The sequence below is a fragment of the Aulostomus chinensis genome, chromosome 4, assembly GCF_037954235.1.
Source record: "Aulostomus chinensis isolate RoL2024-O1b breed Wild chromosome 4, RoL_Achi_v1.0, whole genome shotgun sequence".
NCBI lineage: Eukaryota > Metazoa > Chordata > Actinopteri > Syngnathiformes > Aulostomidae > Aulostomus > Aulostomus chinensis.
Window position 1 is genome coordinate 11,989,747 of NC_141323.1, and position 19,147 is coordinate 12,008,893.

General features: G+C 44.0%; 1 protein-coding gene across 9 annotated transcripts in view; it reads right to left on the bottom strand.

Moving 5' to 3' along the window:
- Window positions 1-684: 684 nt before the first annotated feature.
- syt1a (synaptotagmin Ia) overlaps window positions 685-19,147 on the bottom strand; it is a 192,929-nt gene continuing 174,466 nt past the window's right edge. For all 9 annotated transcript variants that reach the window (XM_086201835.1, XM_086201833.1, XM_086201831.1 and 6 more), the window contains 5 exons: window positions 18,674-18,841; window positions 16,853-17,020; window positions 13,174-13,291; window positions 5,787-5,920; window positions 685-2,091 (listed from right to left, as the gene is read on the bottom strand). In XM_086201835.1, coding sequence (XP_086057961.1) covers window positions 1,885-2,091; window positions 5,787-5,920; window positions 13,174-13,291; window positions 16,853-17,020; window positions 18,674-18,841 — 795 coding nt within the window. In that variant the 3' untranslated portion in view covers window positions 685-1,884. The remainder of the gene's footprint in view (window positions 2,092-5,786; window positions 5,921-13,173; window positions 13,292-16,852; window positions 17,021-18,673; window positions 18,842-19,147) is intronic.

The window sequence follows — 19,147 nt, forward strand, 5'->3', positions numbered from 1 at the left end:
GAGGTCAAATGCTATGTTAGCTGTTGGCTAACGGTAGCAATAGGTAGATACAACATTACCCAGCATTCTAGCTTCCCGCCTTGCGCGTGACAAACATGGCCGCCATGTGAATATGATCTATTGTCATCGCTGCTTTCTTAAGCTGATGGGGCAGGAATATTATTACTGCCTGCCCAAAATAAAGCACCCCAACAATCATTCAACAAAACTGGCTGTAAAGAAGTCAACAAGCTAGTTTCATAGATATCCAGTACAAAACAGCAGCCACATAAATGTTAAAACTGGCAGTAAAACATGGCTAGCTCTATTGTCACTGTGAGAAGGCAACGCAAAGCAAAGACTGCGATTCAGGGCACCATTGCAGCCAAAGACATTGTTCCCGATAAACCAAAGCTACAACCACTAGCAAGTGGGAGTGTGTGCATGACGAGAGGCCTCCACCTCTCTGGAAATGGCAGTGTTTGGAAACTGGCTTTACTTCTTGACCCCCGAAGTTTAAACCCTTGATTTAATTTCCTCTCCTTTGATTGAAGGCAGCGGGATCGTAACAGAAGAGACGACCCCTGGTGTCAGTAGACCCCCCCCCCCATCCCAGCCTTTAATCAGGATTTTATATATATATATATATATATATATATATATATATATATATATATATATATATATATATATATATATAATAAACATGCAGTTTTTACTAAAAAAAAAGTCAAGACGTTTAAATGCTGGAAAAATAGTCCTCTTAAAGGCAGATTTTTTTGTTTTTTATTTTCAAACTCCCTCTCAAAGGTGGGACCCCGGCCAAAGTGCCTCTTCAACAGAAGCAAAAATAGTAAATGAGCTTAAGGACACGATGGCTACAGAACGGCCGTGCATCTTCTTTTTTCACAAGGGGTCTGTTTTTTCCCTCTCTGAAGAGTCACTGGGTGTTTTTTTTTGTTTTTGTTTTTTTTTTTTTGGAGGCGATGTTTTTTTCTTCTTCTTTTTTTTTTTCTCCATTTTTAGAGCAGAAAAACAACCAACAAGGACCTGTTTCACTTAAATGCCAAACATGGGAAGATGGAACTGCGCGGACTCTCGTTTCTAGTAAGCTGAACATGTTAGGTCCTCCGGTTGAGAAACGAGTACAAAAAGTCGTAAGAAATCATGTGCTTGTATAATTTCCAGCAGCATAATTTTCCCCCACAGAACCATAGCAGTTAATGGCCTTGTATTTTGGAGTTTTGTGAGTGTGATTCGTCTTCTTTTTTTTTGTTGTTTTCCTGAACTTAGAGCCAGACACTGTCCTTTACATTGTGAGTATATTTCCACGAGCGTGTCGCAGGTTTTGAATAATTTTCTATTCTGGAATGCAGTAAGGTAATAAGGTAGGTTTTTCTTTTATATCCTGGGATACATAATATTGGCTTTCCTCTATATCTGCATTTACATAATTTAAAATAGAACATCTTATTAAAAACATCAAGATATACACAGATTAGGAAACAGGTAACAACATACAAACACATAAACTAGAAATCATTTTTGTCTGCATACTTATATATACAACTGTGGTACAATAAATTCTTTCAGTCATGCGCTATCTATACAGATCATATTGCTTAAAAGAAGGGGGCATTTGGTCGGGGCGATGAAGGGCGTCAGGATGGGAAAAACTCACCCAAAAAAAACAAAACAAAACAAAGAGGAAAAAGCGAGAAAAGTAGGGCTCTGATAGAAAAGAAAGCCGAGGATCGAGAGTGTTTGTGGAACCGGGGGCGGTAAAGCTAAGTTAGGCTTGGAGGCGTGGGGGAGGGGGGTTACATGGATGGACCCATATATCACTGAGGTATTTACACATACTGGCTAAAGAGTACTACAAGGCAGGAGCTGAAAGGACCCTGCCTATTTCTTGGTGGAGAGCTGAGCGTCCACCTCCTCCTCGGGCTTCAGCACGTGCCACTGGGCGATGGGTCTCCTGGGGTTGGCCAGCATGTCGGACCAGTGGCGCAGCTCCGTCCCCGAGCTGTTAAGGCCCACAAAGACTTTGCCGATGGCATCGTTCTTGCCGATCTTGTCATAGTCCAGAACAGTTATAACAATTTGCACTTTCTGTAACAAAACACAAAAAAAAAAGGGAGAAGAGAGGTGATGAGAGTAACATGTTTGTATACATATACTTTCTTTCCTGAAGTACAAGTACTGATACGTCTGATGTAGCCGTTAGCTAACGGTAAGCTAAGACACCACCGGATTTTTCACAAGCTAACGTTTTAGTTTCAACCAGGGAAGTGACGGCGTGAAAAGTTTTATCTCAAAATGACAAGATAACTAACGTATTACTTCCAGATGATAATTTAATAAAGTTGCTACTCTAAAAAGAAAAAAAAAAAACCCCTTCATATCTCGAGATAGTGACATTCAACAAGTGAGCACAGCCTTTCCTAGCCTCCACGTGTAACGTTAACATGTAAATCAGTTCTAAATACTAAACCAGTTTGATGTTAATAAAAGAGAAATACAACTACAAATGTGTCACCCACATGAAGTTTTATGTAAAAATGTCTTTTTGCTGTGTTTGTTTGCAAAGTACAAAAGTTAAAAGAATCCCGGGGAAATAAACTCCTCTCTTTTGCACCGTTACTTTGCGATGTACCACAATAAGAAGTTTTCCAGTGCTAACCTGCCCTTTCTGATGCCGTGGTTACGCCCACGCGAGCTGATGGGCGATGCCGGCCACTCTTATCTTTTCGCAGTGATTCCCGTGAAATGCAGTAAAATTAAGTGAGCGATTCATACATCGAGCCGCCGACTTGTATGAAACATGGAGGAGGGATGTGGCCTCGGCCGGTTCGCCATGGTCACATGACCGCGGACTCGTCTTTGCGCCTGACGGACATTATCTGTCCATCTTTGTGAGTTCTCCTGCTCATTACACAGCTCATCGTATTTAGGGCACCAAGATTAAATAACCAATGCAGTATTACACAGTATAATTCCTCCATGGTGACTATAATGTTGTGTTTTATTGAGTCTGAGAGGTGGGTTTATTTAATAGTCAATCTGTGGGCTGTAATTGGCGGTGCCGGTAAATTGTAGCAGGTTAAAAATAGATTTAGGGCCTGCAGTAAAGTAAATATAGAGGATCCTGTCGTACTGAAGCGTGCGTGGAGGCTCTGATGGAGGTGCTCCTGCATATCAGCAGTTAAGTGACACAGCAGAGCCGGCGTCCGTTTCTCTTGGAGCCAAACGTGGCAGAATGTTTGATGACTCAGAGGACCTGGACTCAGCCCCACCATGTGTTCGTCCAAAGGGACACGGCAAAGACAAGTGACCCGGCGTCCGTCTCTGGAGCGCAACTTGAATTTGCGCGAGGAGGACTGATTACAGTTTTGATCCGCTGGCACAGTGAGGCGGAGCTACCGGCGTGACCCCAGAGCCTCAGTCAGAGGGGAGATGTGATGTCACAGTGAACCAGGTGGGTCAGCTGGTCTTTAAAAGGACAGTTCACGTGGATCTCGCTCGATGACAGAAGGCTCCTTTGAGGAGAAAATGCTGGTTTGTCACTTCTCTTTTTCCTCAAAGATTTAAATCCAATGTTGATTCTATTCTCACGTCACAAAGAGTTCGGAAGCCACTCAGGCCTTGCGTGCGGTGTCATTGCTGACAGAAGATGACGCTGGAGCACATCGCCAAACAAACGCAGCTGCTGCTCTCAGGCGTTTAGTCGCGAGCTCCAGAGGGAGATGTTGGCAGACTGGCTAAGCTAGGCTAGTCCTACATGCTAAGCTAGGCTAACTGTGCTCTGACTGCAGCTCTGAACAAGCTTAGACAGACAATCTTCCTGTCAAACGCAGAAGGAAAGAAAATGAACACCATTTTCAAAATGCTATAAAGAATATATATATATATGTAATATATATATATATATATTACTAGAAATATGTATATATATATACACACATGTATGAATATACATTATATGTTTATACATATGTGTATATGTACACATGTATATATAAATATACAGTGTATACATAAACAAATATGATTGCAACAAAATGAAACAATATTCTGAGGTCTGCCTTTTTCCAGTCTTCATTCTATGCAGGGCTACATAATGACTCATGTACATCATTAAAGAAACACACAAGAACAAATGTAACCACTGAATATCGAGTGTGACGTCTATTCGTTTTAATCTGAAACGTGAAAAATTAAAATTATTTCCAAAACTCATTCATCAACAGTAATGTTGAAAATTTGGAAGGGTAGTTGTAGCCGTGGTTTTATCGAACGGCTAGATTGGTGTGATTGTGCCTCTGTAATGAGATGATGTCTCATTTGCCTGTTTAAACACTAAAGTGAGGAACTCTACCCTGCTCATGTGGACTTCCTTGGTTTGAATCTTCAATTCATTAAAACTTCCAACCAACTTCTGGTGCTGTTTGTCTATTTCAAAGAGCTTATGTGTGCGTTCGTGTTGCCATGAGTATCTGGGAGGTTCTACGCCGTGTGAACAGCGTTCCGTGGCGCCGCAAGGCTTTTCTGTGCGAGCTGAATGAGGATGTGGGTCATTAACGATCCTTCTGTTGCCAGATACACCAATTAAACATTCCCACGCATTCTCAAAGACCATTAAAATCCTAAGCTTGATTACTCAAAAAGTCCCAAGATTAAGTTTAACTCTAATTCAGATAAAAGAAGGTAATTTGCAGCCCTTTATAAGCAGTTTGTTGTAAATGTTAACGGGATTTAATTTAAAAGCTGGCAGAGAAATCGCTAAACACACGAAGGCGCCGAGCTTCCCTGAAAGACTCGACAGCTGTCAGTGACGATGACGATGGTGTTTAAACGCTCCATTAGTTTAATATGTACGTCTTTAAGGAGTGTTCGAGTGATTGCTCACTCAAATTAGGCTCTAAGTACATTTTTTTTTCAGGAGAAAGTTGGACATTTAAATCCACCATCAGCCTGGCTCTTAGCAACAAAATCAATCTACAGAGATTCTAAATCCAGCCTTGATCTGGACTGGCTTGATCGGAATCAATATTTTTAAAAGAATCCGGGGCTCTGGGACCCAAACCCGTGGTTTGTGACAGGAGGGACACTAACCCTGAAGCAGTTTGTGCTGACTTTAGAATGTTCCAGAGAAAAGATTTGTGTTTATCTTCCAGAATGAGAGGAATTTAATCAATCACATCTTCATATCGAAGGCTGAAGATGCTTGTCGGGGTTTGTTGACATTTCCCCTCTCATCCAACAACTGGATGGTCCGCAGTTTTTAGGGAGAGCTGTCAAGTCAAATTATCTTTAATGTACTTAAGGATATAAGCTTGTGTTGCTGTCAGAGGCAGGCAAAGGGAGGTATCTTCTCTCGTCTTCAAGCATAAAGCCTTTGAGTTGTGCTTGGCCCACGTCTGCTGTCGAGGGTAAACCAGGAAGTCCTTGGAATACGACCTGGAATTGGACTGAGGGCTACAATATTGGCCGCTGTTATCAGGTGAAACTACAAACCTGGGAGTTGTGTTTTTGCCTCTTTCAACCTGTCACACACTCTCCGCATATATATACTGTATACATATATGTATGTGCATATATATATACACATATATATATATATATATACATACAGTATATATATATATATATATATATATATATATATATATATATATACAGACACACACAAAATCCTCTAGACTGAATATGTGGTGAACGAGCCCTTCGCTGGCTCTTCCTGCTAAAGCTGTCAGCTCAGTGGACCTTCCCAGATTCTGCGGAGGCGTCCGTGGATGCAAACATACCTGGATTTGTTCAAACGGGACTTCGAAGCTAAAGGATTCGTTGTAGTAAGGGTTGAGGGTGTTCTTCTTGATCGTCGTCTTCTTCTTCTTCAGCCTCTTGCCGTTCTGCATCAGGTGGATCTTCACGTATGGATCTGGAATTGAAAACGAATTTGTTTTTATGTATTTACGTCGAGGTGGTAAATGTGAAAGCACATCCAGTGATTCGAGCGATAATATCTTTGATTCGTTCAGAGCTGATGAGATGGTGAAGTACTCAGGCTGAAAACAAACAAACCTTCCAACTGACAACACGGCTTGATTAATACTTCCCAACATCATCTCTCAAATCCCTCAGTTAACCCTCCTCCCTCGAGAGCCTCATTTTCATCCATCCCAACGTCACCTCAAGTGGCACCCGAGTGCTCTGCTTTGTCCGTTCTAATCCACTCAGGAGCAATCAGGGGGAAGCGCACGTCTGAGAACAGACAACCAGCCGCTGACCCCCTCAGTCAGGCAGCCTGGCTCCAAAAACCACAGACAACTCATGGACTACAACAGACGTGAATCAGCCTTTAAAAGATGGGGCTCTTTACACACTCGTCATCCATCCACAGCAGAATGAGGAACAAAAACCTCAAGTGTTTTCAAGGATATTTTACACACGTGGAAGACTTGGTCGTGAGGATATTCCAATGACAAAAAAAGAAAATCATAAATATGACATAAAATATCTGAATTACGAGATTAAATGTCACAATGACCAGATTAAAAGTCAAAATTGTGATATAAACTCTAAGCTTACTTGTACGACTTACTCATCTCATGATAATTTATTTTAGTAATTGTGAAATGTATAACTCTTTGTTATATATGTATCCTGATTCTATAAATAACTCTTATCGTCGTTTAGGTTTTAAAACTTACCATTAGGAGAAGGGTAAGTCATCATTTATTCATTTGTTTTTTTTTAATTGATGATCGAGCAATGGCCTAATGCATTTGTGTGTTATTCATTTATCAAAGCACATAAACGCTTCATGGAGCTAACAGTTCTCCTGCACCTCCTAGCCGGCCACATGGAGCTAACGGTTCTCCTGCACCTCCTAGCCGGCCACATGGAGCTAACGGTTCTCCTGCACCTCCTAGCCGGCCACATGGAGCTAACGGTTCTCCTGCACCTCCTAGCCGGCCACATGGAGCTAACGGTTCTCCTGCACCTCCTAGCCGGCCACATGGAGCTAACGGTTCTCCTGCACCTCCTAGCCGGCCACATGGAGCTAACGGTTCTCCTGCACCTCCTAGCCGGCTACATGGAGCTAACAGTTCTCCTGCACTTCCAAGCCTCACACTGGCAAGAACACAGGGAGGCAGAGCCTATAATTAGTTGTTGAAACACCACTTGCTCTGATAATCTGGATTTATCACGATATCCCATTTGCGCAAAGTCTTTATAATGCTTCACATTTTTGTGGGGGCAGCTCTGTTTTTAGCAGCAACATTGTCAACAGCAAATAGAGAGCAAGCTTAGCTCCTTTAATCTTTCATCCAATTCAGGGGGATAAGGACCTGATTGTCTCTTCCGGGACTCGAATACGGAGAGAAAACCACATACACATGGAAAAAGCAGGAAAATAAATAGATGACAAAGATGAGTGAGAAGCTAACAGGCTCCTAATTGAGTGGGTGTCCATTATTACTCTCCCGCTGAGGCCAGCTATGAGTACTGGGTTGAAAGCAGCACTGAATGAGTGGATGCTGTCACTTTTTTGTCCAACAATCTCTGAATGTGTGACATTTTCTTGTTCTATTTGTGCACTGCATCTGATCCAACCAGTCTTTAAAATGCTCTCTGTGCTCGGTGGTGTTACTCTGTGAACCGAGCGCTGATTCTGCAGGGTTATTTGTCTTAATTAGCCCCAGATTACTCATAAAAATGATAGTTTTCTTGGTATTTAAGGGGGTCCAGCACACAGAGTCTGGTAACTGATGTTGATACAGCGGGCATCCAGGCGGATCTGCCGAGCCCTCCTTGTTCTATGCTATTCTTGCTCTGTGCAGGCATCGTTTACAGTAACTTTTGCAATTTTCCCAGTTCAACATCTTTGTAATTTTGAAATCAATGGTTCTTTGATTTCGCACAGACTCGGACAAAAGCAGGTTCATCATTTCTGGCAGGTTGCCGGGGATGTTTGACCTTTCCCTGGAAGACTTTCTCAGCTGGCTGTAAGAAATTCAGTGTGCTTCAGAAAACACACACACACACACACACACACACACACGCACACACACACAGATGGAAGAAACTGGAAGACAAAAAGCATGACAGACTGAAATGTTTTCAGCTGTATGGCTGTAAAAGGAGAATTTTGTAAAATAAAATAGCCATTTGGTGGCTAAGTAGTTTGTCTAACACATGCGCTAGCACGCCGGTTTGGTTCAGGCTAACACCAGTCTACATCTTAATTTTTTTAAGCTAATTAGCCTTCAGCTAATTGCAAGCAGGTCAAAGAAAACCCTAAAAGACGCCTGGGGTAATTTCCAGCAAATAAATTCCCACTCGAGTTCATAATTTCAGAGATTTTTTTTTGTTTTTTTCCCCCCTAATCTGTAAAAATTTCTCACTTCTGTTACATATCTTTGATACAAATGTTTGACAATCAAATTTGAAAAATCGTTACAAAAAAAAAAAAAAAAAGACAAATTAATGGATGACAGAACTCTCGTACTCCTCGGCGTCTGTATCTGCCACAAAAATCCTGCATCCGTGGGGTCCTGGAAAAAGAAAGATCGCTGCAGCAGGCAGCGGCTTGGAGAGCGGCAGAGATCTGGAACCACGAGTTGACGTTCCGTCTTAGGAAACCAAACGTAGATGAGAACATTGAAAGGGCAAACAAAAAAATGAAGGCGAGAGGACGGAGGACGAGCTGCCCTTTAGTCAACAGTCAGCTACAACGACCTCTTCTGTTGTTGAAACACTGCTCCACTGTGTACAGTACAGGTACCCTCCACTACTGCGGACTGTGTGTGAATGAGCACAATGCAGCAAAATGGGATTATGCAAGACAGCACCTGTGGCTCCACATCGTTGCTATCCAGATGCTCCTTATCTTTTTGGCCAGCAGATGAGAGTTTGGCATTATTGAGTTTTGGGAGGCTCGTCGTAGCTCATATCCGGCCCATTTTACCGTCTCACCCCAGACGGATGTAATCTCTCCTATTTTATGGATGAATGGCAACGCCTCTGATGCAGGAGCGCTTCCTGACTTATGAGTACAGCACAGAGGCTGGTTCTTGCTATCCTGATGGTTTCTGAAGGGAGTCCTGGGTCTCGGCCATTGTTTTATGAGGCAGTGGTCCATACGTTGACGCCAGGAGGCTAGGACCGGGTTTTCTCCACGAGCAGTCCCAGCTGAAGCTCCAGCACCACATCATGTGACAAACACAGAATACAAAGTGTTTTGGTGCTCATCAAGCGGGGAGGCTTAGGCTGCTGGCAGAGCTGGGCCAAATGAACACTAGTACGAGCGGGTTAAATATAGCTCGGCTGTCATCTTAGCTTTCCTCACATCGTTTTGGATTTGCCATGATGGGTGCACCCAGGGGTGACTGTCGGTTTAGTTTTACACACTCAACTCAGCGGTGAATCACACGCCACACAAACGCTGTGGAAATTACAAACCCACATACTGGGACTGAGGCGGCTGCGCTGGCGAAATCATTTTTCACGCACTGGTCAATGTTAAGATTGGGGGCCATTTGTTTCTATAACATCAATAAAAATGACAAAAATAAACACGTGGTGTTTGCTCTTTCGCCCTCTGGGATGCTTTGTATAATCATGATCTGTAATCAAACTGTAGAGCTCCGTCTAGACTCAACCGAGAGCTGCGGCGTCTGCGTTTCGTGACATCACGTTGCAAGTTAATCATGTCTCATTTGTGCAATTAAACATCAAACTCCCCAAACTTATAATCAACCGGGGAAGTTTCCCGATGACGTCTATTCGAACTTTTTCCCAACGCCTCGTCTCACTCACACCTTCTATGTAATTTGCATTGATTAGATCAAATTTAAAAACTCACAGACAACCAAAACAAATGCCGCGTCCTCATAGTCACTTTGAGGCGATTTGCTCCACTGAGGGCCTGTTCATCATCTTAATGAAGCTCTCACGTCAGTGGCCTTACGGACGGAGAGGAAGTCAGCCACGGAAAAGAAAGCAAACAAACAAAAAACACAAACCAACCCCCCGGCTGAGAGGCGTGATGGCGAGCTGGAGCATCAGGTCGGGGCAGCGCAACTTCATTACCACTGACACAGAGCCCGCGTACTTCGATAACCTCCCCCACAGTGGGTCATTACCTGGTTACGTGCCGCCTCACAGCCCTCTGGGATGTTTTCAAAAGAGAATGGGACAAAACGCTTTGTGATTTTTTGTGGCCACCACCTCAACAAGCCCGCATCCTGAGTCGCTTCCAGACACTTAACCTTTGTGTTGGGCAATTTGGAGCCTGACTCACTTTTTTCTGGTGCACATAGATGCTTGAAATCCTCCCAAGTGCAGTACTTCAAACAGAGAAAAACTCTTGCTTCCTACTCCGCACAAAACAATACAAGCATGAGAGGCTGAGAGTTGCGGGCTGGCGCCATCGCTCGTTCTCACTTTTTAATCTTAAATTTGACAAGTTTACACCCAAGATTGCCTGTTGCTGCGCCGCTAGCGGCTGAGATGACGATGGACAACACTTTCACAGCGTAACTGATTTCATCAGTGTCACTTCTACAGTCCTTGTGGCTCTGCCTCTGCTCTGGACCCTATGGGGGTCTTAGCTACTCCTGCTCTTCCCGCCTCTCTCTGGACCAGCAGGGAAGTCCAAGGACAGAGCCATGCTGCTGGATCAAACTGACTCCAATGAGAGTTAATTTTTCCTTTTGACTAAAATGGTGCTGACTGCAGGGGTGGTGCAGTGGTGCAGTGGTCAGCACTGTGGCCTCACAGCAAGAAGGTTGTGGGTTCGAGCTGGAGCACGGGATCTTTCTGTGTGAGTCTCCATGTTCTCCCTGTTCCTGCGTGGGTTCTCTCTGGTACTCCAGCTTCCTCCACAGTCCAAAGACATCAAGAGGGGACCAGGTTAATCCAGACTCTAAATTGACCGTAGGTGTGGCTGGGAGAGGCGATAGTTGTCTGTCTCTATGTGTTGGCCCTGCCATGGACTGGTGACCCGTCCAGGGTGAACCTCGCCTCTCACCTGAAGGCTGTTGGGATAGGCTCCACCCCCACCACCCTTAACAGGGTAAGGAAATGGAAACTTTCAGGAAATGTTCCATGCCATTAACAGGAAATGATGGGAATATGTAGGAATTAACAGGGGAAAAAAAACACTTGGATGTTAATTTCCACCACATAGGACGACACTCAGTTAGACATGCTCTGATTTTGTTACTGGGCTGAACACGTTTGATGTTCGAGTTAACTAGCAAATACTCTATTCAGTTTGTGAGCTAGTTCCCTGTTCAATTTAGCATGAAGAGTATCCATCATCATTTGTCAACTTGAAAATATCTTAAATTTATATTCTGTAGGACAGGTGACACGGTAAATAGTTTTAGTATAAATCAACCCCAAATATGCCACATGTTCCCATGGAAAGTTTCCAACTATGACTGCGTCCTGACAGAACTAAAGACGCTGTGACCGCAGAGCCGGAGTTTCTTGTCTGTAATGAGCCGGGGATTATTTTGAGAAGACAGCTAAAGAACATGTTGTTCAGTGCATCACTGCACTTAAGCAGCGGCAATCTGGAGGTGCGAAAGTTAACTTTACTTTGAAATTCTCAAAGAGCGTGCGTTGGCAGGGTGGCAGCACAGAGGCAGGTTTGGGGGTACACTTCATGAGGAGCCATCCAAAAGAATTATTTGTGATTATACATTGGTTAATGGTAATACCCACATCTTTCTCTGTGAGCCATAATTAGGAATGGTAAACAGGATAACAATAGAGGAGAAGGCTGATCCCAGGCCATCAATTACTTGTCCTCCTCCTTAAGCTCTGGCTGAGCCGCCCCGTGGATGGAAGCTAATTATTGTTATTACAAACCTGCCCATTATTTCATCCATCTGCTCCACTTTTAAATCCAGCAGAAAAACGCTGGCAACAAACAAAAAAATCTAGCTGTGATTTAGAGTATATTCTGGTAGAAACGTGCCCTTTGCCACTACGCTATGCTGGTAATCCACCCTGGAGCTCACAGACCAGCTCTTTGCAGATGAAACGCGCTCCAATTAAATGTGACACCAACTACCTTGTGTCAAACTGCCTGGTGCCCCCACTGTTTTCTCTGGACGTATGAAAGAAACCTGGCCCTCAAAAAGATTCACACCTTCCTCACGCTGGCAAGTCAATGTGCTTGACAACTGGGAATGTTGACAAAGGAAATGGGCACAGGTGAGAGCCGTTTGCCAGTGGCAGAAAACGGCAGCAGGGGAGGGTTGTTTTTTTTTTCCTCTCCCACCAAATGGCTGCCGGCTCCGGTCTGATAGATGAAAGGGAGCTTTTAATGTGCACCACGTAACCGTACTGCAGGATGTTGGGGCTTATAGGGAGAGACTGGGCTGTCAGGCAGAAAGCAAGTGGACCCAGGTGTATGGTAATTGCGGCGAAAAGAGCCGAGGTGGGAGGGAAGCGCACACCGGGGAATTTAAAATGGAACCGCTGACGAAAGTCCAAGGAGAGGCGGGAGGGTGGGAGCGAGGGCAGCTTTCTGAAGGATTCGGTACTTGTGTTGCTCACTGTGTGTACTTGAGATGGATGAGTGAGGTTGTGGATCTCAACATACAGGTCTACAGTTTAGGGATGAGTATATTTGGAATTGTAGTTTGTTTTTTTTGTTTTTTTTGCCATTTCCAAGTCCGGTTCAGTTTGGAGGCCCGGCGGGCGCCAACGTCCAGCTGTGTTTAGCTATTTAAGAAAGCAAGAAATGATTTCAGTGCTAACGTCACTGTTACAAAGTCAAGAAAAAAACATCTTCAGAAAGGTTGTTTTTTTTAAAAAAAAAAAAAAAGCAGCCTAAGATGAAGCTTTTCATGTGTTACATTTGGTTACCATGGCATCAGACTTTACTGTCAATCATAAATGTCATCTCTTGTTCTTAATCCCTTTTGTATGTTTTGTCGTCATCAGTGCAGGTCACGGCCACCAGCGATTGGCGGTGAACATTCTTCAGCGTCTGCGGGAAACTGCACCCTTGGGCCCATGTCATCGCTTCTCTTTGACAGTGGCTGGTGAAGCGCATGGGTAAAAACTTGGAGGCAAAGTGAGAGCTGTGGTGCATGTGAAATTCCAGACAAAGACCCTTTCAGAGAAGCACGTCGGTGCACTCAGACACACCCACTCAATTCTCCTCACCTGACAAGCCTCCCACATCCATTTTCTTCAGATTTTTTGCCTCCAGGACGACCACGGTCAGCTTGCCGGCGGTGGGAACGTATCGCAGCGAGAAGCAGATGTCGCCCAGCTTCTCTTGCTGTTGAAGAAACACAGCAGAGGTGAGAGCGGTTTTGACAGCGGCTCCTAAATCCAAATTTACTGCTTCACCTCCTCACAGCAGATGCTCACCGAGAGGGCACACAAGCAAATGAAAATAGCTTGTAAATTCCCTTTCTGAAGCCCATTGGAAACTCTGCAGTCACCCAAATATGAAGCTCTAACTTTAGCTTTAACGTGCCAGTAAGAAATCAAGTTGTACCCAGCAAGTGTCAGTTGGCACGGCTATGATACGTGACGGAAATAATAAATAATACAAAAGCAGAGTTGTCTGACTCACTGGGTCAAAGCTCTGTCACAGTAATTACAGTGTTCATCTTATGGTGGGGGGCTGACATGCTTTAGTTGCTAATAGTGCATATAATATACACATAAATGTACATATATATACTGTATATATATATATATATATATATATATATATATATATATATATATATATATATATATATACACACACACATTTATGTCCATATATCTACAGAGTGTTTTGAATATGTGAACTGAAATATAGAATATAAAACTCACACTGAACTGCTGCAGCTGCTCGAGAACACAATGCAAAAATATACACGGCACACTATTGGAGGTTACACTGTAATTTAAAGAGTCTCGGACTCTTTGATTGATGTATTGCTAGGAGTCTGGAAGTACTAATTACAAGGAATAGAGCTTAACTTAAACAGCATTAAATATCTAGTTGCATAAGAATTAAAAGTAGCAGAGAGAACAGAAAAGAACCGAGGGATTGGAAGCAGACTGAACCACCTGTATTGGTGCGGGGGGGGGGGGGGGGGCTGAGTGTCTGGCGTTCTTTATTTTCGGGGCTCCTGGACTGAGTGTTTAAGAACCGCCATCAGAGGGAACACTTCTAACATGCAACTAACTGATGCAAGCGAGGTGTTTCTGATGGCTCTGACAGAGCAATGCTGACACTTCCCACCCCAACCCATTTGTGGCACTAAGCTAACGAGCGTTCTCTGTGGTTCTTAAGAGAGGCAACCATCTTCTCCTCTGACTCCGGGGAGAACGTTTGCACGTTTCCCAGATTAAAAGGTCAAATAATTGACTGGCTCCTCCTCCCTCATTACAAATTCCAGGATACGTAAACATGAAAAGGTTTTTTTTCTCCTTCTTCACCATCAAATGTGGTTCTCTAGCTTCAAGTTCCACATTGTGATGCTCGCAGTATTGGCTAGTGATGTCACACAGCGGGCTGCCTCGATCTCGGCTCTGGAGTTTGACAGAACCTATACGGACGCGCGGCAGTGTCACATGCGATTCGTCATATCACGCCGCACCTCTGACTCAGAGCTTCAGAGTCGCATCAAATAGATTCTGCAACAACAGCCTTGTGCGTGTTTAATCTTCGGCTGTGGATTTGCTCTTTTGTTTTGCTTTGAATGCTCTCTAATACCGGCTCCCACTCTCCTCTGCCACTCATCACTTTGCTGCTGCGAGTACTTTTCCAGCAATCACTTGACTGGCTCACACGAATCACAACACACCGCCACATTATCATGCGCCGAGCAGAGGGGTGATTCACATTCTCGCCCTTCTCCGATCTCTTATCAACGCGAGGAAAAGCAGTCGCCCGCTTGGGTCCCACCTGCGCCGCTTCCGTGAACAGAGATTACACGTCAGCGGCGTGCTGAACCTGAACCTCGACCTTTGGTTCGTTTCAGGGGTCTTTCTACAAGTTCCAATCAAGGCAAATGTCCGTGTGTAGAAATCAGCGTGCTGGAAATGGCAGCAACGTGTCTTGTGATGTAAATGTGAATGTGAATGTCAGCCCCCCCCACTCTTGACTGGTTCCAGTAAAAACGAAGTAAAAACCCCGATGACGCACGCAGGTTCTAATCAGCTCCAGTTCGTTGGGTTTGGAACGATCAAACGTAGATGAAACTACACACCGGCGAGATCGATGATGCGTCATCCCACCTGGAACCGCCGTGAACTTAAAGGTCCCCCCCCCCCCCAACTTTCAACTTCAAATTCAACCTTAAATGTTGTTTTAATTCTCTTTAACTCTGCGGTTTCGCTACGAGATTTAACGAGTGCCGCGAGCGCCCACACGTTTGCCTCCTGCAAAAAAACAACAAAAAAGTAGGATTTTCTCTGGTTTTAATATCTTAAGCGGCTGAGAGCAGAGAGGATCTCTAGGGAGACACACACACAAACACTCCGGGAAAATAAACACCGTCCTCTATATGTGTTTTGGGGAGTTCCCTCGTGGTTTTAGCGTTTTGATAGCCGGCTATCAACTTCAACAACCACGTTCAAGTCTGACGGGGGACCTGATTTGCATGTTATTATTTCCCTGCTCGTTTCTTGTGGATACTTCCCTGTTTACTCAATAATAGAGGCATAAAATGGACGAACAATACTTGTAAAAACAAATGATTTTTGCAGTGTTAACACAGCGGCCCTGACCCGCAACTGAATATGCATGAGAGCGGCCCATTATTCTGGCTGACTGCTCTCACAGAACCTGCTTCATTTGTTCTCCGTTTATTAATTCTGATACTTGTAAAATTGAGTGTGTAGTATTTTGTTCATGTGAGCCGTGTTCTGATATTCATGCTGAATGTTGACCCATAAGAGCAAAAAAACAAAAAACAAAAACCCAAACAACCCCACTTGACGCCTTGCGTGGCGGCCGTCACCATCAGTGTGTGAGAGTGTGTGTGTGGGTGAATGAGATGACACTGTAAAGCACTTGGAGTGCTGCTAAGGTAGAAAAGCGCTCTATAAAATTGAGTCCATTTACCATTTACACGTCTCAAGTCTTCACAGGGAATTCCAGGTCAAACCCAGAACAGGAAGCATCCATCTCGTACCTGTGGGTTCTCCATCCTTATTCAGATTTCAGAGATCTGGTAGTTTATTACTGCAGCCGCTGAAGCAACGCACACGTAATGAAAGAGCTCTTGACAAATGGATCATTTTGTCACCTTTCCTATTTGCGTTTTGCTGCCACTTTTTGATAAAAAAAAATTCAGTTAATAAATATTCCCATTTCAGTACTTTTCATCGCAGGGGAAAGTAATAAAACTCACAATCTGCTTTTCACTGAACCCTGCACAGACGCGCTTCTGGGCCAGATTGTCAGGTGCAACCAAACGCAGGTGTAGCGATGCCCTTCAACTTAAATCTGACATTGTTGTAATTAACCTTTAAATCAAACCAGTGCAATGCTAAAAACGAGGCTCCCCTGGAAACACGTGCTATATGCCATGACATTTACCATGAAAATTGAATCTCCTGAACTGTTGCCTGGAAAGTCACACTTGTGTTAATTGAAGGGGAAGTGTGGACATCTGATTAAGTGACATTTCCAGGAGAGATGGATTACACCGGCCACTGCGGCGCGCTTCAGGTTCAAGAACACGGCGAACCAATCAGAATGCAAGTGCAGCGAGCGCGTGCAATGCCACCGAGACGTGTCACGAAATGATTTCCTCCTCCACTTCCCCTTTTGTGAGGAGTGAGTGGCATTGACATGCGTGCCTGCCGCCCACGCTGGGTTTCTAGGCCTCACCTCCTCCTTCTCTGCGCTCTGCAGGTCCCGCCACTCTTCTGTTATGTGGCTGAAGTCCACCTTGTTCATGGGCACCTTGATGTCACCGATGGCGTCATGTTTGGAGAAGCGGTCAAAATCGTACACGGTCATCACCAGTGTCTTCCCACCAAGCTCTACGTAGGGGACCTGGGGAAGAAGACAGTTGAATCGAGTCAAAAATAGTTAAAAAGACAAATGATGAGGACGGTTTGACAGTCAGAACAGCAGAGATATTCCATCCTACACTCTCTTTGATTTCAAAGTGAATGCTGGTGTCATTTTTCTTTTCAAAAACTAAACATGAATGCATCCAAGAAGAAGAAGTAAGGACTGACAGAAGTGGAACTGACGAGGCAGCAGCGCCCGAATGTACACAAGAGAACGTCACAATTTTTTCACTTAGGGGCAGAAAGTATGGTTTTGCAAACATGTTTTTTAATTTATTTCTTCATACAGGCCTCAGACTTTGGCTGAATGATAGTTAGCTTAGCACAATCAATGGTATCGCATGGGAAGTATTAGCATTCCTTGGTCAAGACAGCTTTGTTCGAAAGGATGAGGAGGATTACTTCAGGACTAAACAGGATTCTGAAATAGATCTTTTTTGAACAAGAACACACAGAAGAGAATCTCCAGCTAAGCAGGCAAGACGGAAGTATGCTAACAGTTACCAACCACTGCCAGTCTTTGTGCTAAGCTAACTAGCCAGTCTCAGCTCCCTGATGCAGCACATTCTAGAGGAGGGTATCATCTTATTGTCTGGCTCTGGGGAGGATGGTGAAAAAGTTCCATGAACTTTTCTTTTGACAAGGTTTAACATTATGTCGTTAATGTTGACTTATTTCGGAGATTCAAAGGGAGAGCAACTATCCTGGAGTTCAAAAGCGTGTGAGGAATTTGCTATTTGGTAGCAATTGTGAAAGTTTTCAAAATAAAAGACTCAGTTGAGGCAATCTTACTATCATATTTAGTGGCAAAAAAACAGCCTGTGAATGGCACTAGAATGACATCATGAAAAAGCCATCAAGACAAAGGTTTTTCATCCGGTTTTGTCCATTAGCTTTTTTTTTTTTAAGGCGTTTATTCAACTTCTGGGCAGTGTTTCGTGATCAGCGCTTCATTATATCAAGAGGAGTTTTGATAAAACCCATTTCACTCTCATACAGTCAGTTACTGGAAGTGGTGGCATGTTTCTCTAACAGCTCCTGGACGGTCACATCACACCCACACCTCAGTTTTATTAAAGTTATTAGAGTTATAAAACACAAAAAAAAAAAAAACGTGTTACAAAACAAACACAAACAAAAGCGAGAGGGAGATGGGACTCTCAGATTTGTCCTGGTCGTGATCTCACAATAATTCTCAACTCCGCTCATCATCAGCCTGTCGGTTTTTCTCCATGATGCATCACATATTTGGAATTGTTACAAAAAGCACACAAATCAACCTGGTTTGGGGGTCAGCGGACACAAACACCTGCAGGCTGAACACCACCACTCTCCTCACTGCTGAGCGACACCCATCACGGCCGAGACCGGGCCAGAGTGCAGCCGTGCATCTGCTTGTGTTAATCCCAATCACATCCAGGCTGACTGGAGTGTATCTGTGTGTGTGTGTGTGTGTGTGTGTGTGTGTGTGTGATATTCTGTCAGAAGCTTGTTAATGTGCCAGCTGGTTGCTGTCTCCACACCTTCCCAGCATTCACGTCTGCATGCAAATCAGACTGTCAGAGGAACCAAAAGATCTCCGCCATTCGAGGGGATGCAAATGAAACGGAACAACTCCCAAAGCCGGGCGTACCTTGAAGGTGAACTGCTCGTTGAAGACGGGGTTGAGGGTCTTCCTGTGGACCTTGGTTTCAAACTTCTTCTTCTTATCAGGCAGCAGGTAGACCTTCACGTACGGGTCAGAGGTGCCGCCCATGTCCATAGCAGGCAGCTCTGCCGCCTGAATGATCCCCACGATGAGCTGTGAAGACAGGAAGGACTTATCTGAGGGTTCACTCATTTACATGGTCGTAATCTGCACCTTAATCCCCTCAGCGGCTCAGTTTATTCACTCCAGTTAATATGATGTGTATGTTAAGTACGGACAACTCTGCCGGTAATCTGCACTACATTGTGTGCAGTTGCGTCCTCATTCTTTTATATATCTTCTTTATTGGACCACTACACTTAATGTGCATCTGTTTTTAATGCCTCCATAAAACCCGCAGCTGTGAGAAACTATTTCAGTTTCAGTTAAAAAAAAAAAAATGAAGCAGATTTTGACTTT